Source organism: Amphiura filiformis, chromosome 2, assembly GCF_039555335.1.
Source record: "Amphiura filiformis chromosome 2, Afil_fr2py, whole genome shotgun sequence".
Lineage (NCBI taxonomy): Eukaryota > Metazoa > Echinodermata > Ophiuroidea > Amphilepidida > Amphiuridae > Amphiura > Amphiura filiformis.
The window spans coordinates 77403881-77431540 of NC_092629.1; the positions used below are offsets into that span (position 1 = coordinate 77403881).

General features: G+C 37.6%; 2 protein-coding genes across 2 annotated transcripts in view; one reads left to right on the forward strand and one right to left on the reverse strand.

Annotated features, from left to right (window-relative positions):
- Positions 1-6412, forward strand: part of LOC140143425 (uncharacterized) — a 115247-nt gene extending 108835 nt beyond the window's left edge. The window contains exon 59 of the mRNA XM_072165282.1: positions 3151-6412. Within this exon, the coding sequence (XP_072021383.1) occupies positions 3151-3482 (332 nt within the window). The 3' untranslated portion in view covers positions 3483-6412. The remainder of the gene's footprint in view (positions 1-3150) is intronic.
- Positions 6413-9799: 3387 nt separating this feature from the next.
- On the reverse strand, positions 9800-25509 carry LOC140146643 (scavenger receptor cysteine-rich domain-containing protein DMBT1-like). The gene is made up of 8 exons (XM_072168515.1): positions 25343-25509; positions 22166-22522; positions 20644-20988; positions 18193-18513; positions 17056-17229; positions 14298-14456; positions 11379-11711; positions 9800-11044 (listed from the first exon to the last, which is right to left on the reverse strand). The coding sequence occupies exons 1-8, from the start codon at positions 25401-25403 to the stop codon at positions 10638-10640; spliced, it is 2157 nt and encodes a 718-aa protein (XP_072024616.1). The 5' UTR covers positions 25404-25509; the 3' UTR covers positions 9800-10637.
- Between the last annotated feature and the right edge of the window lie 2151 nt (positions 25510-27660).

The window sequence follows — 27660 nt, forward strand, 5'->3', positions numbered from 1 at the left end:
GACATTTCACCCCCAAAATGCCAAAATATGAACAACCATAGCTTGTAATAAGTCTTTTTATAGGTTTTTGAGGTCACTGAATTCAAATATAAACTAACCAGAGTGTTTCAAGCATTCAAATTGCCAATAATCTGCAAAAAATTTCAAAATGGCCGCCAAAAACCCATTTTTTCGACATTTCGCCCCAAAATACCAAAATATGAACAACCTTAGCTTGTAATAAGTCTTTTTATAGGTTTTTGAGGTCACTGAATTCAAATATAAACTAACCAGAGTGTTTCAAGCACTTGAATTGCCAGTAATCTGCAAAAAGTTAAAAACAAAATCTTCAAAATCGTACTTACAAAGCATTGATATGCATATACATAAACAGAATATAATAATATGAGCAAGGGTTTTCGCAAACATTTACCAAAAGAACAATGATGACCTATACATGAGCCACATAATGGAATTATCATTTAAGAAGCTCTTTTGGTAAGTGGTTTTACCTACAAGGCAATATACAGTATGTAGTGTACAGTGTAATGAAAATCACAGCAGTTACAATGCATTATCCTCTGGTCTCAGGGCATTTCTTATTGAAGCTCGCAGCTCATCCATACTAAACTTCTCCATTTTGAACTTGCCATCTGCTTTCACACGTCTCATCTGTCGAATGTCTGGGGCAATTGTCAGTCGCAGATAAGAAATTTCAGCTAATAGCTGATTCTCATTCAGCTCAGATAATGCTTCCAAGTTGTTGGGAGTCATGGGACCACCATGCGTTTTGCATTTTTCCAGAACAGCCAAAGTTTTGCTTGCTCTCTTCTTCTTTAGAACCTCCTTCTTGCGCAGCGTTAACTTCTTCGATGAACGTACTGTTGCTAGAAAATCTGCCTCCAACTTTTGTACCTTCATCTGAGCACCGTGCCCATTTCCAACTTGCATTTCTATCCTCTAGAGATTTTGATTCAAAGTCAGAATCTACTAATAGTCCAGCACTTAGAAGAATATTCTTCCTGGAATGTGTTTGAATAGAAGTACTTCCACCACTGGCTTTGATTCGATGGTCGAGCTTAGAAAATTCAGACTTGCATCCCACGTTGGTTAATGGTGCATACTTCATTTCTCCTCTGGTTTCACCTTCTGATCTTGTGAAATAATCAGTCTTTGATAGTTGGTTTTTCACTGCATCAATGACTTCTTCAATTACAGCACCTTCAAGCCTATCTTTCCCTGATCTTGGATGTTCTTTTCTTTCAACCATCAACTCATTCAAGTCCACCAGTTTGCTGTCAAAGAAACCTTTCACTCCTGCCCATGTTCTATCTGCATTTCTTTCATCACCCTTCTTGGCAATTCCTAGTATTTCCATCATCGGAAATATCATCAGCTCACCCATCTTTGAGTAGATTTCTGAACAGCATGTGAACCAGTCATTTTGGATAAATGTAGACAGCAAGTACGAGCTTGTTACTATTGATGTCTATACAACTGCATTGAAGAAGGCTTGAATTGACCCACGCCAGCTAGGTCAAATACTCCTGGGCTAGTTCTGCTATTCTCCCAAATCTGTTAGCCACGAATCCTCTATTTGCCATCCAGGACTTGAAGTCATTATACAATGACACAGAATGTTGTGCATGACTTGGAGATAACAGCTTAGCAATGGCAATCAAGCCCAGGGTGTGAATAGAAGAGCTCGGAGATGTAAAGATTCTTTCCCCTGCTGTGACTTCAAGTAGGTTGTGTACACCTATTTTCTGCTCTGTATTCTTAAATACTTTATCAATCGCATGATCTACTCCAAGGATTATATGGGCACAACATTTCATGAGCACTTCACAGTCTCCAGCACGGTCGGACATCCAGAAGTCTATTTCAGATTTCAGTTCGTCAACAGTTGAGTTTGCAAGTATAGACGAATCCAACGAGCCAAGTCATGGTCAGGATTTGGTCAGACATCTTTGGGTAGCCGCTAGCACCAACCTGGTGTTTTGAGGGTCCAATTGTGCAAATAAAAGCTGCCTAACACCTAGAGAAGATGCAAGGACGAGGAGGATTAATAGAATAATAGCTAATAATATATATAATGGAGATGATTCCGCAGGTAATCCTGTCGCATCTATTCATACATAGTCCTTTTGTTTGCAAGTACATCAATGCATAGATACCGCGTGTAGTTAATCCGATTATTATGTCACTTCAACAGCGAATAGGCAAGCTGTGTGTTTTGTCGAAGGGAACTGTATTGTGTTGTAAACTTTAATCTTTCTTTTGTCTACCTGTGTTTTCGCGGAAGGTGTAAAACGGGTGATGGAATGCAGTTTAAAATGTCTGCCAAGGCCGAATCATGGATTCCTCTATAGCTAAACAGTTTAATTTAAACTCGAAGGCTTTAGCTCCATCCTCACCAGTATGACTTACATTGTCCACATACCCTGTTGTCAGCAACTTTCTTTGGCCTGAAGGTCCTGCAATAGTGATATGGTCTGCTTTTACATCATAAAGATGATGTCCTGCCGCCGTTGTCGTATCATCAAGCCCAACAGTTACAACATTATCACCTTTGTTAAGGATTCATTTTTTTGGCATTTTTACTTATTATTTGGCGATATATTGCAGCTAACAGCAGACCAGAGCCCCCAATCAGGCTAAATTGTTTATATTTGAATTCACAGACCTCAAAAACATATAAAATGACACATCACATGTTATATTTGTTATTTTGGGGGTAATTTTATGGCGAAATGTCGGGAAAAAAGGTGGTTTTTGGCGGCCATTTTGAATTTTTGTAGATTACTGGCAATTCAAATGCTTGAAACACTCTGGTTAGTTTATATTTGAATTCAGTGACCTCAAAAACCTATAAAAAGACTTATTACAAGCTATGGTTGTTCAAATTTTGGCATTTTTGGGGCGAAATGTCGAAAAAAATGGGATTTTGGCGGCCATTTTGAAAACGTCCACTGAACCAACATAGATATACATTTTACGCAAAAAAGCTTTCCGGATTCGGTTTCAGCAGCCAAAATGGCCATAGAATCCACTCGTCTTAACAATTTTTTGTCATACAACCAGAAATTAGTTATTATACAACTACATTTTAACATAAACTACACTTAATACATTTTATTTTCCACTTTAAATTTTACATTTTATCTTTAGCTAAAGAAGGAGAAATCCGACTCGTTGGTGGCGCTTCACCAAGAGAAGGTCGAGTAGAAATCTACCATGATGGTCAATTTGGTACAATCTGTGATGATTTGTGGCAATTAGCTGACGCAAATGTGACCTGCAGACAGCTAGGTTTCCCTGGTGTGGAGGAGCTCACAACTTTTAATGAGTTCCCTGGAGGAGAGGGCGTGATATGGATGGACGAGGTCTCATGTGTGGGAAAAGAAACATCTCTATCTCAATGCGATTTCCCCGGCTGGGGTATTAACAACTGTGGACACGCTGAAGATGCGGGTGTTAGATGCTTGCAAGCTATGCCATAGAATGGTGGGACAAAAGCACCAGCCAGTGGTCCATTAAATAATTAAATAACTTGACATAAATATTTTCAATATTGCTATACTTTCTGAACAATTAACGTGCTATAATTTTCACCTCTGGCGAACCGTGTTTAGGTAGTGATTGATGAAATGAAAGAAATGTTAATTATACTTATAATTATAATCATGGTCATGATACGATTGACATGAAAGTCACGTATCACGTATAAGTCGCATAATGCACATCATATGGGGCTATTCCAGCTGAAACCATACACCTATGGAATATATGATCTCAATCTCCCACACAGGGGATGCAAATTTCATAAAGAGTCACCCATTCAGGTATCCCCATTTGAAATTCACTCTCCCTGTGTGGGGAATTAAGGTCATGTTTTCAATTGGGGTGTATGGATTTCAGCTGGAATTGCCCATTTCAGGGCACTTCAAACATTTATAATTATCTGGCAAGTATCGAATTGTAAGCTAACATATATGTGACGTGTCATGTCAAAAGGAGACACTTTTGGGCAGGATCGTAAATGGAGAAATAACCAAAAATCTGTCGGTGGGTGATTTTTTCACAATTTGGGTTTGTTGCGAATTTGTGATGTTATTAATGCTGAAAATATTGTCTGATAGTTTCAGACCGGAATGTAACTGGCATCTTGTAGTTTTTTGAGACATTTTTCAAGTTAATTCATACTCTCAACATTGTCAATAATATTTTTAAAGGCCGATATCTCAATTTCCAATTTTATAATACCGTAACTTCCGAACTCAATATCTTCGCTTAGGAATGTCCAATTTCATTGGAGAAAACGGCGTTGTGGAGCAAAATATCTCTATATTTAAGATATGTAAAAATCTCAAAATTCATAACCTGCCCAAAAGTGTCTCCTTTTGACATGACACGTCACATATAGTCTCCAGTATAAGGTGGATCATAACCCAATTCCATTAACCTTTGTCATCTCATACACCAAAGGTCATGTTCCATTATTCTCTAAATGATCTACTGACAACTAAACCGTGTTCTTCGGTGTGTCTACCATAAGTTGGCAACATGAACTTTGCCCCATTACTTTTGTGTAAGATGCATGCATTTAGTGTATAGGTCATGTTCCACTATATACTGAACAGACTATTATAAGTCCATATAATCCAAACACTAATCCTAATCCTAACACTAATCCTAACACTAACCCTATCCCTAAACATTGCGCTGTTCAGGTTGACAATAACTCAATGAATCCATATCTTATGCCAGAGGTTCTCAAACTATGGATCACGGCCCCGTTTGAGGCGCGGTGTTTTTCAAAGGGGTCGCAGCACTCGCAGGTCTTGACGGTAAAAATGTACAATCGTGAATAAAAAGTCATATTGGTCATGTAACCTCATTTCCCATTTTAGCATTACAATTGCTTATTATCCCGGTAAAGTCATACCGGCAGTGGATCAACGAAACAACATGGAAATTGTGATCCCATTTCGAAAGTTTGTCCGGTACACCGCTGATAAGTATCAGAAAGTAACAGCATTTGTATTATGTATGCTGTGGGTCACTCTCAAGTTTTTCCAGTCAAACCTTTGCTCACGGGAAAAAAAAGCGACATGTTTTATTTAAACCATGTTTGTCACATGTTTCCCGCCATGCACAACCCTAGATGGTTTGGGCCGCATCCTTTTGAGAAAGTGGAAAAGAATATATTTGATAGACACTTCGTCAGAAGCATGGCGTCCCATCACAGCACTAAAGAATGAAACCATTGAAACAAGAATAGCATGAATCTGAAATCAACAGGTTCAATGAAAGTTATATCTGAGTGACGAAAATGTTTCTTTTATGAATTTATAGCATGTTTACTGGCTCCCCATCAAACACAAAACGTTTTCGACATCATTCGCAAAAGGTTATAAAAGGTTGTCAGTAAACGTTTAAATATCGGGTTATATAAAGGGTACATTTATGGTATAAAACGTTTTCATTACATTAAATAACATTTGTTGGTAATTTACTGCAAAGCAAACACAAATGTTTTACAGAAAACATTTAAATGTCGGGTTATATAAAGGGTATAAAAACGTTTTAATAACATTCCAAAAACATTTATGAAAACTTGGTACAAATCATTCTAAACAGAATGTTATTTTGGGGTTGAAAAAAAATTTTACAAAAAATGTTTGCCCAAAATATTTACAATAACGTTTTCAAAATGTTTTCACGAGCTTTATATAACCCGATATATAAATGTTATTAAAACGTTGTGTAAAAATCATTTTAAGAACATTTCTGTGTTTGCTGGGAGCAAATATTTTAACATAATGTTATTTAAGTGGTGACAAAATAGTTGGCCAAAAATGTTTGCAAAAATAGTTTACAATGACATTTCGAAATTTTAAAAAAATATTGCTTGTTGTAGTGTGTTTTCATACAAAACGTTTTAAAACGATTTCATGACCTTTATATAACCCGACATTTTAATGTTATTAAAACGTTTTTACCTAAACCAAAACCCAAAATATAACTTATTTAAAACGTTTTTAAAAACGTTTTTTGTGTTTGCTGGGTCATCTGCACTTTGTATAGGAGTTATTGCAACTGATGAAATCCGACGATTCCGACCCTTTACCATTGTAATGCTTGAAACTTTTATCAACGAGATTGCAGAGTAATAAATGAGCTGTCAAAATTCGCAGTATAAAATACTGCATGAGTTAATGAGGCATCCGATAAATCTAAAACATCTTGAGACTTGGTACATAGATGTCAAAAATATTAATATCTCAAAAATTATGCCCCCAAAATGATTGTTTCTTCCAACGTGAGAATTCTACATGCCTAAGCTTAAAGTAGACATATCAAGATTTGTAATAATGTAAGATGTAGATGTTTGTATGGTGGGGACATTTTAAACTCCTAAAATAAAGCACTTTTCTGAGGTTCGCTGCTCATCTATGTGGAATAAGTTGAAAACTTGGTTTTCAGATTTAAGTCGCAGCAAATGAATAGTAATGTTATTACATGATGATGATGATGATGATGATGATGATGATGATGATGATGATGATGATGATGATGATGATGATGATGATGTTGCAAGTCATTCTCTAGCTAAATTGTATATATGTTACACATCGTGAACACGTAATTTTGTTTATATGATACATTTTAAGGCATGCGCAATAGAAATATTAAAATGTAAATATATTACATTTTAAGAAAAACCCGCCTTCTGTGCATTTCACTGAAGTGATGATGGTGCTTATTTTGTATATTAAGCACGGCAGTAATTAGCGCCCTCTGGGTTACATTAAGGTTGCTGTTGGGCAATTTTATACATTAAGGTTACTGTGAAGATGATAATAATAATAATAATAATAATAATGATAATAATAATAATAATAATAATAATAATAATAATGTAATAATAATAATATTAATAATAATAATAATAATAATAGTAATAATAATAATAATACTAATAATAGTAATAATAATAATAATAATAATATTAACAATAATAATAATGATAATACGCTATTGGCTGTTGCCACATTGAATAATGTCGGCCACCGTCGTCTGCTTTTAGGGGGAGATATGGTACCACCACTAATCCGAGCTGCAGAAGTGCCTAAATCCACCAGTGTCTTATTCTGTAAAACTAAGGGCCTATTCATTTCTATTTACCCCACACATGGGCATCCATATCAAGCTAAGTTTGTTTGGTACAAAATGACCAAAACATAGAAGTTGGTATAGAATGCCTTTAACCAACTATTAGAGCTTATTAGCAGTAGGCCGCAGTATCGCGATGAATTACTAAATACCACCCACCAAATTTACTTGTTCACTATTAGCTCAACGTAGGTTTAAATGTTGGGTAAAAATACCCAACATTCTAACAGTGTACAAGCAACGATGAATTCTTTGGAAAATCACCCCATATATGGCCTATGTGCCAAAGTGACGGAGCCTTAGGTCGACTCAAGATCAACAGCTTAGCATATAGTCTTTATTTAATGTTACACTTTAATAACCTAGTAAATAGAAAACTTGACCATTCACATGACTTGCACACAGTGGCGGCGCTACAGGGGTGGGTAAGGGGTGTATTTGCCCCCCCTATCTTTCTAGACCCCCGCAGTTTGCCCACCACCAACTTTTGAGGAAAAAACCCAAAATTACGTAAATTTCCACTTTTGCGGCAATATGTCGATTTTGCCCCCCAATCACTTTGATCCCCCCATGCCCCTAGAAAAAATTCCTGGTGCCGCCACTGCTTGGACAACAGTACTGTTTACCGACGTTGGTCCGATGTCGGCATTCTGACAGTCATATTAAGGTTTTTGCGACGACGTTGGCCCAACCTCGGCGTAACAACCGTCATTTTAACAACAACGTTGGTCCAACCTATGCGTATCGACCGTCATTTTAAGGTTGGCAAGCTAGGTTGGCAAGCTACGTTGGCCCGACGTTGGCATACCGACCATCATTTTAAGGTTGGCAAAAAAACCACCCATAATATAAGGCTGGCATAACAACGTTGGCCTGACGTTCCCATACCAACCATCTTAGGTTGGCACAACATCGTTGGTCCAACGTTTGCTTGGTGTCGGCTTCCCGACCGCGACCATGCCGACCATTGCCAACGTTGGGCCAATCTTGTCTGTGGGAAGCTCTAATAGTTGGGTAAATACATTCTACCAACGTATTTGTTTAGAGTGCATCACCTGACATACCGTACAAACCCATCTATAAGCATATATCAAAGAAACGCCCTCAATAAAGTTAGTTGCTTTTTGTATTTGGAGTTTGAGCAAATATAATTATACTGGCACCACCGTGTACTGGCAATAGGTGGCTATAATACATTCCATCTATGTATATTGTAACACCAATCAATTGTATTGACATAATAACGAATGTTTCATATATTAGGATCATATAGCTCAATTGATAGAGCGTCAGACTTTGGCTGCATGAACTCTGAAGGGGGACATGACAATACAAAAATGCACTTAAATTGTGAAATTGATTATATGTTTGCGATTTCTTATGTTAAGGGTTGTTATTTGAGACTAGTTTCGATGAAATCGGACCATTTTTATTTTGACCTCTGTGTATGAAATGTTTGACTTTTGACCTATTCGAACTTATAACTCCTGAACTAAGCACCGTAGAAAAATAAGAGGAATAATTGAGACACATTACAACATGATGGGACTATTTTTAAGTTTTGCCCCCACTGTGACCTTCGACCCCTTGTGGGAACCACGGGGGGCTTAGAAAAAATGGAACCAATCACATTTGTATCATTTCAGGTTTAAGGATGCTACAAACACTAACGTGGGAATAATGATAAAATCCCAAACCCATAGCGCCCTGTACTATTACTAGTGTTTTTCTGATAATAATAACTGATAACATTGAACAAAGGGGAACTACCATGACCTCCCAGGCAAATCAGTGACTAAAATGGGTACAATCAGGAATCTGGCTGTGCTAGTGAAATCAAAATGATTACGCGTTCGGAATTGGTAAACGACATTTGAGGAGCCCTTGATGACCCCTTGTCGACTAACCCCTGTCCCCGCGCACAAAACACGTAACGGTTTATGCACGTATTAATTTGAAAACGCATGCGTGAAGGATATCAATGAATGCTTCCAGCAGCACGCCTGTCCCCGCTTTAATAAAGTCTCATGATTTTATTTAAAGGTTTTATTTTATTCTGTTTTGTGTGTATAGAGGAGTTGGAAGTATAGACAACCATAGTGTTCGAGAAGATCTCGCCGAGTTCTAACAGAAAAGTATTTTGTGGAATATAGTGTAGGTTTAATAGAAGGTCATGGAGAGTGGGGTAAGTGGCACACTTAAGCATAAAATGTCTACTAGTATATAAAAATCATGGAATAAGCCTAGTCTTGTCTTGTTTGCTTTATTATTTATACTGTTGATGGGAAAGATGAATTTCAAATGGACCACTCACCCCATGCCCGGGGTAAGTGGTTAGCGCATAGGAATCCAATGTAAATTAATGGTGTTTTTTTTTTCATTTAACCACCACATCAAATTACGTATTCACAAATAAAAGTCATTGCCGGAGATAAATAACTTGATGTCATATAACGCTACTTTTGCAGCGCAAGAAATTTAAAAACAAGTTCAATAAAGGTAGACTAGATCACTTACCCCACAGATGACTAAGCAAATATTCATTATTTTGTCTAATTAAAGGCCCTTTCAGTGATTTCACAGCAACATTTAAAAAAATGGAAATTTGTCAGAGTTGCTTAGAAATAAAGAAATAAGTCTACAGAATTTCATTAAACCACTTTTCCCCTGAATACATCGACAAATTAGTCAAAAACAGAAGTTTTAGAAAGGTTTTCTACTTCAACTCAGATCGACTCGAGAAAATCGAGATTTTCATACAGTGCGCCACCAATCGACTGGAAAAACTTCCTAGTCCAGTGTTTCTAACACGGGGAAGTAGAGTCTAAATTGATTTAAAACAGACGCTTAATTTTTGTAGTAGAAAACAAAATAAGCAATTAAAGGTCACCGAGGCAAACTAACGGTCAATTCAAATATGAAAAACAGTTAAAATTGTGTATTTTGTTTAAAATAGTAGCTACTGATGTAATAAGTAGTAGAAACAATACGCAACGCGTGTTGGTACGTGGAGAGTGAGCTTCTTTCGATCTCGAGTCGGACTTTTTGTACTGTCAGTATCAAAAGTCCAGAATCATGCAAATGCTTTATTTTGTCTAAAATACACGTCTTTCGACCGAACCACTAGCAGGCTATGTTAGCACATCTATGCCAATTACAAAGGTACCAAAATCTGAATTTTGATGATTTTTACGATCGTCCGGATGAGCAAATCACTGAATGGGCCTTTAACGTGAACAAAGTGGATATGATTACATTTTCCTGAGTTATATTACCAAAATGTACTGTACTGTTTAGGGCCCTCAAGCTCATGATATAGCATCACATTGAGCCACACTCTGTAACTCCAATACAACATTTACATTAGATCCAAGGCGCTACAATTAATATTTAATTACAGGCAAGATGTGCGGCAGTATTAGCAAGAGCAGTCATAGTGTGCCCTTAATTTGAGGCAATGATGTGAAAAAGTGGACCACTTATCCCACGGCCATCATCCCCGGCATATGCATGGACCCTCTAAAAGTATTAATAAAGCCTTGTCTATACGAATGGCATCCTACAACGACGTCTTGAGCGTGTACACAGTTATTAGCGCCCCATCCTGGAAAACGGCATTGAGATAAAGATCTTTCGTATCCCACACATTTCACCTTGCTCATCCATATTATATCTGAATCAGAGATTTCCACTGTTGTGGAACTCCTACGGTCCGTGCGACTCCCATAATAGTCTACGCCGTTATGGTAACCTAGCTGTTTACAGACCACCTTGGCGTCCATTAAATTCCACCCATCATTACAGATTGTACCGAAAGCTCCAGCATGGTAAATTTGTACAACACCAGATCGCGATGCACCTAGGAGTCGGACATCACCTTCTTGCCCTGTAGAAAAAAATAAACATTTTAAATTGAAATGAAATACATTATTTTAAAAATGTTTAATATAGGTAATGGGGAGGGGTTAATGCAAGAAACCCCTCTTCGTAGTGTGAGCTCAATAAGGCAAAGCTTAATAAAAAAACAAATGAATAAAATAAAAAGAGATAATATATCGTAACTATAATACATGAATAGTATAGTAAAGTAAAAGTATAACATGTCTCAAAATGGAAGTTTAGATGGATTCGAGAGACTAAATTCAAATATATAATTTTAATGGTGTTTTGTTATCTTTAAAAAAAATGCTGCAAATAGCGGTGTAATACAGTCTACTTACATTCACGACATTGTACTCCGGCAGCTTCTCCAAATTCACAAGTGGTTACCCCAAAGCCTCGATGATTGCATTCTTCAATAGCGGTCTCATCACCGCTGCACCCAGTATGATATAAATGGATTGGTGAACCATTGGGCCGTGGGCCAAATCCTCCCCGTTTCACAGCAGTAAGTGCACCATTATAGCCTAGGTTATTACAGATGACATGTGCATCGTTCAGATTCCAGTCATCATCGCAAACTGTTCCCCAATCTCCGTTAAAGTATAACTCAACTCTTCCTTCTGATGGTGAGGCTCCATCAACAAGTCTCATTGGAACCGGTAATTCATTATCTGTTCAAATAAATTCGTACATTTTTAAGGGGACTATCTATGATGTATAAAAAACCGGAAACCACTTTGGAAGTGACGGGGATGTGCGGACAGCATTTCGAAACTAAGGTTCTTTCGGTGAGAGCCTAGACACACACAAAAAAGGGGTCTTTCGGTGAGAAGACCCAAAAAAATGGGGATCTTTCCGTGAGACCGGGACAATTTTTGGTCAAAATATAAAAGTTGATCAAATTGTCAAAAAGTCATCAAAATTTGAGAAAAAAAAAATTGAAAAATTTGACGAAAAATAATGAAAAAAGGGGTCATTAAGTGAGAGTTTATCCGAATAAAGGGGGGTCTTTTGGTGATAAGGTTTGGCTACAACAAAGATTAAAACGAAACACACGGTTAATGACATGGATTGATAATAGCATTAGACTTTGGAACGCATTCACTATGAGCAAGGATCACCAATTAGCCGCCAAAGTCTTCGCAACCATATTACTGCTGGATTCACAAGTGTACGGCGCACAAGAAAGGTACGCGATGTAATTGATGCAATGAGGACCATTAAACTCATTTCAGAAGACCCAAGGACATAACAAACAGCCCCTTTCAGACTACTTTTTTTTTTATCCCAAAGAGAGAGAAAGCAAGAAACAACAAAGCATGAAAGTAAGAAACATAATAACACATAAAGGCATATAAGCAAGGAAAAATAAGTTGAGTTGGAAGTATAGCAAGAGAAGTCCCATCCCACATCCATTCTGCCGACAAGTTAAAGACACTTAACAAAATCCATAGGCCATAGGTCCACCGGTGAAGCCCATTCCCTAAATAAAGTTCGTTATTTTATAAAATTATCATTGAGGAATGCTTGATACATAATGCAGTCATGTCTACAGTAGAATCCACCACGACCTTTGCAGGACTTAAACCCCATTAAAAGCTATTTAACCAAGATAACACTCATTGAAAACAGCTCAACTATGTTAAATCAGATTTTCTCTGGTTAAATCCACACTACACATGTTTATGTTTTACCTGTGCGGTATTGCAATGAGCTGGTATTATAGTTTCAGTTGGGTAACCGATTATAAAGCAAACGCAAGGTAACAATACTCTGTGGACCTTTGTTTACGAAATGAGACAATAGTCTGCATATTGCTAACCAGCATTCTTGAAAATGAGAAACATAATGGTTGTAGACTTAACACGGTTTGGAAATAATTTCTTCATATTTTTTGGTGTTATCTGTCGTTTACATATCCTTCCTAAAACACCAAAGTGCGAATATTTCCAAACACCTAAATTAGCTAAAAAATTAGGACATGTTATAAAACTATATTTTCTAGAATTTCAGAGAGAACTTTAAATATTGGCCGGTTAATTTTCGCACCGTGACGTTAACTAGGCAATGTCCTATTACCTATAACATACACTAAAACACCAAAGTGCGAATATTTCCAAACACCTAAATTAGCTAAAAATTTAGGACATGTTACAAAACTATATTTTCTAGAATTTTAGAGAATACTTTAAATATTGGCCGGTTATTTTTCACACAGTGACGTTAACTAGGCAATGGGCTATACTTCTAACATACACTATTTGCAGAGGTCACACCTCAATGGTGAGAGCACTGTGTATTGTGTAGGCTATAGGAAAACGGACAGTAACTGCAGTATGACTCATGCATTTTACGTGTACACCTTTTCAATCTTTGAAGTAACCAAAGCTCCTCCGTGGACAGAGTGAAAAACGGGTACATTTTTTTAAAAGAGCATATCTTCAAAAGTTGTGAGCCGATTGAATTATTTTCTTTCGGTTTATTAGAGCTAACGAATTTTCTTTACATACCAAAATATATTTCATTAACCTTTCAGAAATAGGAAAAAAAGAGGGCGCAATGAGGGTTCTGGTTTTTTGGGGGCACCCTGTAGAGGGACTTACTACGGGCTGTATGAATTGTAATGTACAAAAAGTAGTTTGGGTTCGGAACAGTAATCTCAGATCGAGCATTGTCTAAACTTGCATATCAAGCTAATCTTACTGAAAAGATACACACATATTTTTTGGTAAATGCAGTGGCGGCACTGGAGATGTGGAGGGGGGCAAGGGGGCATTACACCCAAATATAGTCTTTCCCCCAGTTTGCCCCACAGACTTTTTGACCAAAAAATAAGAAAATTTTCACTTCGTCCCCAATTTTCCAACTTGTGTCTGTCATTTGACCGGATTTGACCAGAGGCGTGACGCTTCATCATGCCGCTCGCACATGTCTGCAAGCAGAGCGGCACACCGCTGAGTGGCAGCGGCATGACTCTGAAAGCCACTCTTGCCGCTCAGCACCGCTCCAAAATCGTATTTTGTTCTCATACGTCAGAGTGGCACCGCTCCTAGATTATTTGAATTCAACTTCCATCGGTGCTGCCGCCGCGGCAAAGTGGTGGAGTGATCGATATATCGGCTTGCCGCTGATCACCGCTAGCGTTTCTGGCGCGACTGCCAGAAAAATCATCTTCAGAGCGGCAAAGCGGCAAGCGGCAGGAAAGTATGAAATCAGCATTAGATCCGATAGCGTTACATTTTGTAAGATTTACTTACCTAAGAAGCAAACAATACCAAAATCGCGAGAATGGTCAATGGAGGTACTAGCATTCCAGGTTGAGTGTCGGCAATCATCAATAGTGTCCTCTCTACCGCTAGGGCATTCGAGCCAATCTAACAAAGTAGGACCAGTGCCCTCTCCAAACGCGGCATTAGCTGTAACAGGTAACAGGCATAATATTATGATAATGAAAGTTTCTCGCCACCCGCCCGCATCATTTTCATTTTGGTCCGCAAAACTTTCATTATCTTTTATTAAAACAAATAAATTATCTGAACACTAAAATGGGAAGAAACCAAACATTTAAACTCACAAACATTTTTTTAGCTTCATGGATAGATTATGCAGTCGATATTGAAATGGTCTTTGTGATTCGATTACAAACATTCCAAAGATGATTTAAGCATTAATCCCTGCTTTGTCTTACATCAACAATATAATGTAAATAATGTTATACAGTCAAATAATGAATAATGAAAGAGTCAATAATCAGTCGACACAAAATGTGACAGGAAAATTTAAATATCAACCTATTAACTTTAAATCATCAACTTTCATTAGTTGCACTGCTGTAAAATTAGGTGAAAGCTAATATACATGATTGTAATATGTCAGTTATATAGATGCCAGTTGTAGTCAATTTACAATATTAACTATATTTCTAGCAGATACGCTTGAGCTTGACCTCACTTTACAGTTACTAAACACCTACCAACAAGTAATTACACCCTTAATGAATGAACGTTATTCCAAAACAGTTGATCGCATGTCAAATTTGGGATATGCATTCGAAGAAGAATTTATTTCTGCTCATTATGACACCTCATTTATTGCAGTGTCAATAATTATGTCACAGCGTACATTTAAAATAATGAAAGTACCCATGATTTGAAAGTTTAAAATCCTATTGCCTTTTATTTAGTATCCATTGAAGGAAATCTGTTCAGCTCTCATTGGATTATTCTTTTTGTTTCATGTATTTGGAGGAGATCAAAACTTGTTATAATTAATTACAATTTTTGTCATTATTCACACCAGTGATCTTATTCACGTAGTCAAATTGAGACATATATATATATTTTTTCTGATCAACAAGGTCATTAATGGCACATAAATACAAGTTGTCCTTTCAGTGGTAAAGTCAGATTTAAAATTTCCTGATTGGGAGGTGTTAGCGTTGAACTTGTCATGTTTTAATATTGAATTAAGTAAACAATGACCACTGATATTAACATCTACCAAGTCCTTTCAGTGGTAAAGTTAGATTTAAAATGTCCTGATTAGGAGGTGTTAGCATTGAATTTGTCATGTTTTAATATGGGATTAAGTAAACAATGACCACTGATATTTACATCTACCAAGTTTAACAACGATCCATCCAAAAATCTTTATATAGTTGACATCAGATGACCATGAAATACCCTTGAGAATGCTCGAGGGTGATTATGCATTCACCAAGTTTTATGAAATTCCAACATCTTATACTCAGCCGGTCTCAGATGACCTTGACCTGACCTTTGACATTTTGGCACTTAATTGTAATCACATCAACCAAGTTTCATTACAGTTAATCCGACAATGACCTTGACAAGACAATCTTAATAATAAAATAATTAATTATTTACTTTTTTTCTATTTATCTATTTATTTACCAGGTCAAATAGGGTACATTGTTCAATACTATGCATGTATAAATTACGCCCATATCATAGGGCCTTCAAACGTTATTTGGCATCGGATTTCTCCTTTCAATAATTGACCTTTTTTTATTGCGGACACTGATTTATCTTTTTATCTCACCAATGTATGATTGGGGTAATTTTGGTTCGGTTCACCATTGTTTCCTTTTCTTCTTTTTCTTGTTTGTCCTTTGGATGAACGAGCACATTTCTGGTGGCCGTGTGGGGCTTCATAGCCTTAGAAACGTTGTGTTAACTTCTCAGAGAATCCTGCTTCATAAAGAATTACGACACCCCTTTTGCTGTTTTGCGTGTTGTATTTGTCTTTTTGTTTGGCTTCTTTTCGATCTTATTGGCTCTTTCTGCCTTTAATTTAGTTAGGGTAATTGATTTTCTTCAGCGATCTTATCTTCTTCCTCTGTGAATATTTGTTCACCTCTATCAAGTATTTTGCATGCAACACCTAACCTTTCTAGTAAATCCCATATTTTCTACGGTTAAACCTGAGATTATGTCATCATTTGACGTCACGCAGATGTGCATATCGTTTAGCAAACATATCGTTACTGCGCATTTGAAAGCCGCGAAGTGCTCAGTAACGATGTAATCGGCGTGACAACATCTCAGGTCAAACCGCAAAGAGTTCTGGGATTTACCGAAAAGGTCAATTGAAGTTCATCATTTAAAAGTCGCTTTATCAAGAACATGTAGCACAAATACTGTCGGCGGGGTTGAAGAATCATTTCAAACATCGAGTGGTTAGAGAGCGAAGACAAACAGGTTTTTCAATCCAAAACCAAGTATTTTTTCTGTGTAAAACATGGCTTCTAATATATTTACTATCTGACATTTTCTTACTTAGAGCTTAGAGCTCCTGGTGTCGAAAACCGAGGGGTAAAATAATAATGATAAAAATACAGTCCGTATTGCGTAATCAGTCTCTAAATGAATTCAGCTACGCGAACTCGATGTCCGTCATTTCTATTGACAATGTTCTTTTAAGTCATTAGAAATTAAACTGCCCCGCGTTTTCGACGTAATTAGCTCGTTTCTGGCGTAGACGTAATTCGCTTACCTGAAAACATGGCAGCGCGAGGGAAGCCTAGCATACGGCAGATAACATCGGCATTGCGTAACATGTATCCATCCCGGCCACGCAGTGTGCCCCAATCATTAGCGATTCTTAGCTCCACACGACCCTCGTTAGCTACCTGTCCATTAACGAGTCTTACATCTACTAGAGGTTGTCCTAAAGAGGCACACAATCAGAAACAGAACGTCACTTATGATTGCTTATCGAGGCTTGAGAACCAGACAAACTAGGTTTCATATGGTTCACAGGACTTGAAAGAAGTTGGTTTAAATGTGGATTAATATACTTAAAAGTGGGAAGATTCAAAAGGCCAACCAAAAACATGAAGTGTTATGCGTGTTTACTTTTAATGTAATAATTTCATCATGACAAAAATATAACTGTTTAATGTGATAGGCCTATAATAAATGTTCCAAACTGAGTGTATATACGCGTGGAATACAGGTAAATATAACGTAACTATATATTAGCAAAGGAACAAAGCAATATGTCTTTGCAATACTAATATCAATAATACATAATATAAAAGGTTTATTGAAAGTTATTGGGTCCAATTTGATTACGAAAACCAGAACGTTTTGTTATTATGGCCTGTCGCCGCCCAGTCAGTTGTATGAATGCAACCCCATTTAACAACCATAACAACTCCGAATTTTTGGACATCGCTTCTAAAATTGTTCTCTACACCCCAAGGAAGGTTTATGCCCAATTCATTGCTTTTATCCAGAAGTGCACGATCATGTTGACAATAAGTAGTTATTGACTCCACAATTTCGCCCCATATTTGTTCAAATGTTTTAATGTTATTTTATTAATAAATTAGGGAGTTCAAAAGTTAATATTGATTATATTATATGTCTATCCCTAACATCACCTTGGATCAAACATTAATATTATAGTACAATACTTCAGTGGCGTAGCGTCATATGGGCAGGGTGGGCACGTGGCCCCTCATCGATCTGGGTTTTTTTAAATCCCATAGGAAAATTGCCCAAAAACGGCTCCCCCAATCATACCCGATGCCCCCCCCCCATCATGGTCGGTACCCCCCCATGTGAAGACCCACGCTACGCCACTGCAATACTTTGAAATGACCCTCGTGCAAAATGTTGTACTTACCATCATTGCACTTAACACCCGCATCGTCACTGTGATCGCAGTTATGTACGCCGTATCCACGATGCAAGCACCAACTGAGGTCGCTCTCATCTCCATTACATTTAACCTCATCCAAGGATATATCTCCCTCGCCTCGACCCCAACTAGCGCCACCTAAGGCAACAGATGCGCCGTTTTCATACCCTAGTTGTTTACAAACTACATTGGCGTCCTCTATAGACCAATTATTGTCACAGACTGTTCCCCATTCTCCGTTGAGTCGTATTTCAACGCGACCTTGCGCCCCAGTCCTGCCGTTCACCAAACGCACCTTGAGGGGATCTGAAACATGAAGTTAGAAAAATTGGTATGAGGGCGCTTCCATCAAATATTCACTAACCTCGTCTACACAGAATCCGCTTTGTACCAAGAAGGCACCATTTGGCAAATTGAGTTACTGAGGTCAAATGTCACACACGGGAATGTTTAAATGCTTTTAGGCTAGTAAAAGTTTAGTTTTTTTTTAGGTTATTGATTCCAGAGGGGCGTTGTTTGTAACAGAAACAGCATTCAGATAAGAGTGAAAGCAGATCGCGCCAGGAAAAATTCAAAATGATGAGGTGCATCTGAGATTCGAATCCGAGACACATGTATCTCTAAGGGACTGTGCAATGATTATGAGCCCCGTCCCCCCTCCCAATCGCTTGCTCCCCCTCTCGGTCCGCCAAAATCTCCCCCCCCCTTTACACATGACAAATGTTTGGCATCCCAATTTGCAAACCTAAAATGGTCTTGATATATGTTGCGAGCGTAGCGAGCATGAAAATTTGCATATTAAAGCGTGTCCGTACTGTTTTCCTAAGCCTTATAGAGCGTTTTATTTAAAAGGCGCCCCATAAATGTGTGTCAAAAATTGCCTGCCCCCTCACGGCTCGCCAAAAATTGCTTGCCCCCCCCCCCTCTTTCGGCTTGCCAAAAATGTCTTGGCCCCCTCAATTTTACCCTCCCCGGGCTCATAATTATTGAACAGCCCCTAACTGTATTATTAAACCATGTACCACTAAACCACGAACCTATGATCTGGAAAATGTGTGATTTCAATCCTTGAAATCTTTGGCGAAATACCATAACACTCGTACAAAACAATAAATCAGCAAACGGACTAACAAATGACAAGGGGATTTTCAAAAAAACTTTTTATCATGAAATTTAAGGTATAACTCATATTATTTGGATAATTGGGATTACAAATATATCTAATTAAATATTAAAATTACCACAAAAACAGATAAAGATAAATAATTTGATATAGAAACGAAAATCTATGTTAAAAATTGCTACAAATTATTATGTGTATATACAGTTTATTATTGTGATAGTTGTTGGTATTATTCAGGTCTAGAATTGAACAGTATAATAATGTGTTGTCAGAAGAATTAATAAATGATCACATCAAACAACCGTGTTATTAAGCGGGTATGGGGAGTGGAGATTGTAGCATAACAAACCCAAAATACTGCTCTAATCGTATCAAATATTATCTCCACATCCAGGGATAAATAATTACAGATTCAGATTCAGATTTTATTTTCATCTCATATAGGACCTGGTAAGTGGTACAAGATGCAATGCATGTAGTATAGTGATGATGTTATAAGAAATTATACATGAGTTACGAAAGGTGATAAGACACTATAATGCAAAAAAAAGAGATATTAAGGTCTAATTATTACAAAAATACTAATTTGTCTCAGTCATAATCATTCGCTGAAACTGCTGAAATACAAAAGTCCAGCCGTAGTTTGGCTGGACTAAAACAAGAACCCGGCAAAGAAATGAATACATGAATACAAAAGCCACCCAAGTCCACGGGAAGTGATTTTGAGAGAAAAACCTGTGTATCATTTTAATTCCTTCAGTTAGACTTACCTGGTCGATATGGTAAGTTTTACGTGCAAATGAGTGGATTAACCTGTATTAGGTATGACGATTAGCATTTCAGGGACTTCGTGGGGTTCATTTTAAATTTTGGACTTGGGTGGTTTTTGAATCATATACAAAGACAACAATGTTAGAATGAGATTACCACTAGTAAGTTAATACAAAATAAAGCACACAGGTATGTATAATGTTGATAAGTATTCTGCCATGTAATATAAACCACACACTAAATTTCCTTTATTAAACCCATTTTTTTTTTTTTTTTTTCACTCTCTAGCAATGAATGTGTTACAAGTGGACTTTTATACATACTGGATTTCAATCCATGTGTTACAAGACTCAAATCATAGAATTGGGTGATTCTTTCATACATGTTTTTTTGCACATGCTCAATAGACACAGAGGATGAATTTGAGTTGTTCTTTCATACATATGACAGGCCTATGTATAGCAACAATTTCCCATGCTTAACTCAATTTGGCCAATGTATGGACTTGGGTGGCTTTTGTATTCATATATTCAAATGCTTACAATTGCCATCATCACATCTAACACCCGCATCTTCGTTATGATTGCAGTTGTGTTCTCCGTATCCATTATGCACACATCCAGTAAGAGCGCTTTCATGTCCCGTACATGTAACATCATCCAATAGTATATCTCCGTCGCCTCGGCCCCATGTAGCGCCTCCTAATGCTACTAATGCACCATTTGCATAACCTAACTGTTTACAAACTACATTGGCGTCCTCTATAGACCAGTGATCGTCACAAATTGTTCCCCATTTCCCGTTGTGGTTGATTTCAACGCGACCTTGTGACTCGGTCCTGCCATAGACTCTAGTCTTGCCGTTCACTAAACGCACCATGTGTGGCTCTGAAAAATGAATTGAGAGAAAATGTTTTATTGACTTGATTATCGACATCAAGAAGAAGGTCTGTTAATATGATTTACGGAAGTGTCGTCCACATCGTTTGTAATTCTTAATAGGAGACACAAAAAGCTGGAATTATAAAACCAAAAGAAGCACTTGAATCAGACGATAGTGTATACATATTAAATATTTTCCTGAAAATTCTCTCTTTCTTTACGGGCGCAGACAACCAAATAACTTCTCCATTGAAAAACCTTTTGCGTCATCCCTGTGTTAATTATTAAGGACTGAATTTTCATTTAAGCTTCAATTTTAGTTAGATTTACAGATTCGTTGAAAAGCGACGCCGCTATTTCAACACCAAAACTAGCATTAAAACTGGTTCCGTTATCAAGAATTCGGACAGGGCCTTTTCTTGTGAAATTGTATAATTTCATATATATTTTAGTCATTAATACGCTAGCATCTTTCATTTAAATCTGAACATGCCAACCTGACGAAGAACATGGTAACTTAGGACACCACATTGTCTCCAGTAGCCATATGTGACTGGACACTACGAATCAGCCGCAAAGTCGGCCCCCGGTCAAATTTGTTTTATTTCGTGTTTAGAAAATATCATAAGCTTTAAAATAGTATATAATTTGACTTCAAACGATATCCATAAGCGGGGTTATGGTTTGTTGAACTCTGCTCCTCCAACAAAATGGTACCTTTTTTCGGTTCTACATGTGTCTATTTTTCTACATTGCTGGTAATAAAGTCATAATTGGCGGTCATTTCAAAACATCCCCAAGTCAACGAGGTTCAGGAATGTCCTCTCATTGTTATTGTTGGTACATACCTAGACAAAATACAATGCCATTGTAACCCACCACTTGAACAGGATTTAGCCAAAGAAAACAAAGACTAGAGCTATTTAATGGTTCTATATGTAGAAGATTATTATCCTCTTCACCAATAGGATTATTGATTGGTCTAAACGCTATCAAATGAGAAACATGTCGCGCCTAATTGAGACACCTATGAATACGACCTTCACGCACATTTTGCACTGTATCTCAGAATACAATTTGCCGAGTTTATGGCTCATTCGTAGTGTCCACTCACAATACTTTTAACAGGAACTCATCCCCATTGCACCTTTCGCGTATTGATTTTGGTGTACTGCGTCCTTACCTTCACGGCAGACAACAGCAACATCTTGCGAATGATCACACTTGTGTCTATACAGTTGCCTCCTATAGTCACTTGTAGAGCAACGACGTCTGAACACTGTGCTGAGAAAGTTGGTGAACTTGCAGCGCGCATATTCTTCAAACAGTGCATCACCCAGGCCTTCGCCCAACGTCGCTGCATGGTTCTGCACTCCGATGAAGCCAAGCGCTTTGCAGACAAGAAGGGCATCAACAAAATCCCAATGGTTATTACAACGTGTGCCATATTCTCCGTCGTAAAAGACTTGCACGATGCCTTGTGTGCCTCCCGTCGTGTTCGTTTGTGGATCAAATAGTTGGAGATGGAAATTGCTGGGAGCTAGAGGTTCAAGAGAAGTGAAACAATTAATAATTAAATATAAGAAATGCTTTTAACACAACTCTCACTAGTGGAAGATTTGGATGAGAAAACGGACATTTTGATGAGAAACGGCCAAAATGGTGAGAATTTAATTTTCTCATTCTTTTGGATGAAAAAATAATAATGTTTATTTTGAGCTCAGCGGGGATTAGCAATTCTCACCAGTTTTAATAAGACAATAATGATTGACACACACACCAGGAAGTTTCTCATCCAAAAGAATGAGAAAATTAAATTCTCACCATTTTGGCCGTTTCTCATCAAAATGTTCGTTTTCTTATCCAAAACTTCCACTAGTGTCTCCACATACATAAATGACAGCCGGTGAAAAATATTCACTGACCATCCAAGATTTAAACCTGGGCTCAAATAATGAGCCAGATGGAGAAGAGCAGTGAAGGTATTATCTATTAATATGCTAAATATTTAATTAATTTAAAGCTAAGGTAGTGAGGTTTATTGTCCAATCCCATCGGTTTTAGATTGTAATAATATTATTTACTAAATAATGAAGAAGGAGGCGGCCTATATGATTCACCCTAGCAGGGCGTAAGACAATGCGAGCCACAAATTAATATATGCGAGGATCGGAAATAAACGATGCAAGCCCGATAAATAATTATTTAAATGACGTGTTTGGGGCTCGAGCAAACTGACATATGAATCCAGCGACCGGGGTTCAATCCCCGCTGAGTCCTGATTTTCTCTTTCTCAATATTTTCATAGGCCTATGTCAGTTTGCTCGAGCTCCAAGCACGTCACTTAAATACCAGAAATGATTTCAAGTGGCGGTCAATCAAATCATCTCAATGCAACTATATGTGACCCGGCAGCACAAACGAGCCGTAAATTCCCTAAATTGTATTCTGAGTTATGGTGTAAAATGTGTACGAAGGTCGTATTCATCGGTCACTTAAGCTGGCGCGACATCTGTCTTATTTTGATAGTCACAACACCAATCAATAATCCTATTATTGAAGTGGATAATAAGCTTCTACCTTAGATGGCTATAGAACTTTTAATAGCTCTGGTCTTTGTTTGCTTTTGCTAAATCCTTTTCAAGTGGTGGGTTACCAGGCATTGTATTTTGTATAGGTATGCATAACCAACAATTAACAATGAGAGAACCTTCTTAAACCTCGTTGACTTGGGCATGATTTGAAATGACCGCCAATTATGACTGTTTGATATTTATTGCCAGCAATGTGGAAAAAGAGACACACATAGAAACGAAAAAAAGGTATAATTTTGTTGAAGGAGCAAAGTTTAACTAACCATAACTCCGCTTCTGGATATCGTTTGAAATCATATACATGTACCATTTTTAAGTTTATGATGTTTATTTTTTAAACACGAAATAAAACAAAATTGACCGGGGGAGGAATTTACGGCTCATTCGCCGTGGACGGTCACATATGGTTTTAATTCTATACGGACAGTGAGTCACTATTATGACAAAGTGCGCTATCACTCTACTAGAAGAAGAAAAAAAGAAGAAAAAAGAAAGAAACAAAAAGCAATAAAGGCGATAAAAATGGTTTTCTGCGCAATGGGTGATTTCACGACAAATTTATGAAAGTAATATATTGGGCTGTTTTAATGTGCTTTAATGCTGCTACATGTGCCCTAAAAACAATTATTATTTGCTTTGCGTGTTCTGCAGCACTATACAGCAACTATTAGGCTAAACTAGTAAGTAAAAAGTCCGTAGAACATGTACTCACCACGACCAGGTTACTTGTGTTTATTTCATTTTGGGAGTACATCTACTTTAAGGAGAATGGGAAGGGAGCATGTCTTAAGCGGTGTTTGCACTCAAATATTGAGGCAAGTAAAGTTGACTCACAAGAAGAATGATATGGGTTCTATAATGGAGATTCAAAGGCTTGATAGATAGGGTGCCACTTTTGCCTGTCGCTTTCGTTTTGATTTATTATAGGGCCAGGCTTTTTTTTGTGGCAGGTCGAATGGAAGGGGAAAAGATTTTTGCAAGGAATTTTTGGCAAGCCGAGAAGGGGGGGGCGTTTTTGTCACACATTCATGGGGCGCCTTTTAAATAAAACGCTCTAAAAAGGCTTAGGAAAACAGTACGGAAACGCTGATATGCAAATTTCCCTGATCGCTGCGCTCGCAACATGTATCTAGACCATTTAACATGTAAATTGGCATCTCGAAAATTTGGCAGGCGCAAGGGGGAAGGGGGGGGAGGAATGTTGGGGGGGCAAGCGATATTTGGCGAGCCGTTTGGAAATTTTACCCCTCCCCCTCCCGGTGCCTCATAATTTTTGCACAGCCACTTATACGGTCTTCAGGAAGGAATTATTTTGTTCGTTAATGTCGCCATGGAAAACTTTAGGGAGGGGACATGCCTTCAGCCCCGCTTCCCAGCAAACATTGCAGCACCGCTTCCCAGCAAACATTGCATTGCCGGGCCAAGATGTAGTTCACATACTAGGCCCCTGGCATTAATCCGCCGCCTAAAATATCGTCATCAAAGATCACTATCCTTGGATCCACGGGTATCATACTATACTGATGATATATTTAGTATGCATATTTAGGGTGTACGGATTCCCTCTCTCTCGATCTCTTATTCACCTGTTCCCCACCTCTCTCTATCTTTCTCAAGTTTTCCTTTCCCTCCTTCCTATTCTTTCCCCTGCATTGGTAAAAGGGCGGGCCAAAAATCAAATTTCCCGGGGGGGGGGGGTACTAGTAATTGCCACCTGCCCCCGGCAGTCACGCCACATAATATAAAAGCTCATAAATTCTACTTACTTTCTCCATGAGATGCCCCAATGAGTACTGCTAGAATTCCGAGGAAGGCTATCCTCGCCATAGTGAAGAGATGAAGCTACACAAACAACAAAATGTATGCTTGTTTTTGTCTGCGACAGACCACCCAATATTCATAAGTCAATCAAGTAATATATTCCAAAGTTGGTTTCGCATGTTGAAGTAATCATGATTTAATGCAATGTTGTTGATCTTGAAGTCGACCTCAAGCTTTTTTGGAACATAGCCCATTCATGATGTGATTCTCCCGATCATGGTGTTCATAAAATTATAAATGTGTGTTCCACATGTCGTTATACAATTCTACAAACTTACGTAAATTTGTTCTTGGCTTAATTGTGTTTCTTTACGCAACATTTGCTTAAAGAAAGGTAATTCGACCGTTCGACCTACTGCTAATAAGCTCTATTAGTTAGGGTCATGCGCCGTTAATTGAGGTATAGGAAACGGTGGAGGCGTTACATATTTGACATTTTTTTAAATACATTTTTGCTGTAATAATAGAATGGAGAAAGGCATTGAGCTGATTTATATTTCATTTTAATGGTAATTTATCTGGCCAAATTTGAGGAAAAAATTTGACATAAATATTAATTGTTCTTTTTGAGATATTGTAATTTGAACGATGCAATGTCGGAATGGAGATTCCTATAACGGTGCCGGCTGCTACGGTGCAAGCATGTGTTAAAGTACAGGGAATACTAATTTTTAGTGTCTCTTGAATTTATTTTTTCCTCTATATTCATAATCCAGTATAAAGGTATTGAGATGGATTATGTACCATTGTGTTGGCATTTATATCTAGTTCAAAATGTGACAAGAATTTAGTTAAAGCTATGTTGATTTGTTTTAAGAGTGCTGCAATTGCATCCTACATTTGATGGTTTCCCTATACGTTACTGTACTCCGCAGTGCTCTGAAGGCCATATCTCTTAAAGGAGTTCCTCTATGTCAGATTTATAATTTTTAAAAGGAAATTTGATGAGGAATTCAAATATGACATTGGTTTCTGTAGGGGATGGGGGAAAACGTTTTGATGGATAAAGTCATAAAAAATATTAAAATTATGTACAATTTTTGAACATTCTGTATCTTAGTTACGCAACATAACTCATTATTACAAGTGTGCTTTTTGGGAAGCCTACAATGTTCTTAGTACATCTAAAAAGATATCAACAGAAAAATAATTATGTTTACTGGAGTAAATAAGAGAGGAACAGCATTTTGTACTTTTTGAACCAAAATTTAACTTTTCCACCCTATATGAAATTTGTGGCACATTATACAGTCGAGAAAGAAACATCAAGATGCAAACATCTAAACATCTAAACATCAGCGTGTAGCCCATTTTATTCTGCATCATATACGTCAATTCTACTGGAAGTGGGTGACTGATTGCGAAGAAATGAGCGATTACATAACGCACGCGTCAATTGACTTCATTCCAAGTTTGAAAGAAATATCATTCAACACAATGCGCACTATTATAGTTAACTGTCAATGGGCTTTATGTTTTGTTTTGACAAACTGTTATGCATTTTCAGTGAAAGCATGAATAACATTACGCAGTCGGATTATAAAATAGATCATGTGAACTAAATTTAACAAGGAAGCGGTGAGCGAGTATGAAAAAACCGCATGTGATCAAACTTGGAATGATTTGCATTGATGCGCGCATTATGTAATCGTTAATTACTTCGGAACCAGTCAACCGAATCAAATAAAATGTTCGTACGGGATCGGGATGCACAATAAAATAGGTTATGCGCTACATTTAATTTGTTTTTTTGATTCTGATGTCGACTTCAATATTTCACTCGGTATTTTTTTTCTGGGACACCCTGTATTAACTTACAAGTTGCAAAATTGTATTCCTACATTTCAGCTTTATATATGGTTTTGTAGGCTCTAACAAACCTGAGATGACAATCATTTTTGTTTGAAAGCATGATTATTTTTCTAATTCTGAGTGTGTAACACGTTTTGCCCTTAATTCATGTCGCATGACCTTAGGTAAATACATTTTACCAACGTATTTGTTTAGAGTGCATCACCTGATATTAGCTTTAGTGCAAGTCTTTCGGCTTGATTGTCACACCACACAGCGTCACCGTCCCTATATCTTCGTGTCAGAAATCGCTATGATAGTAGGGCGAACCACTGGTTACTCAACAGCACGGCGTGGCTATTTTGTTCCGCCGTGGTTGGCCGAGCACTCCAGGCAAAGTATAACACTCCACCTGTACGAACACCACCTGAACGATATAGATACATAACACTTTTCTTTTCCGCTACGCATA

What these genes read in the sequence shown, in the direction of transcription:
- LOC140146643 (XM_072168515.1), bottom strand. Translation starts at nt 25,403, where the DNA reads ATGGCGAGGATAGCCTTCCTCGGAATTCTAGCAGTACTCATTGGGGCA. An exon ending in TGGGGCATCTCATGGAGAAA is followed by an intron (nt 22,523 to 25,342) that starts GTAAGTAGAATT and finishes TTGAACCTCTAG; the next exon opens with CTCCCAGCAATTTCCATCTC. An exon ending in CGGAGTACAATGTCGTGAAT is followed by an intron (nt 11,045 to 11,378) that starts GTAAGTAGACTG and finishes TTTTTTCTACAG; the next exon opens with GGCAAGAAGGTGATGTCCGA.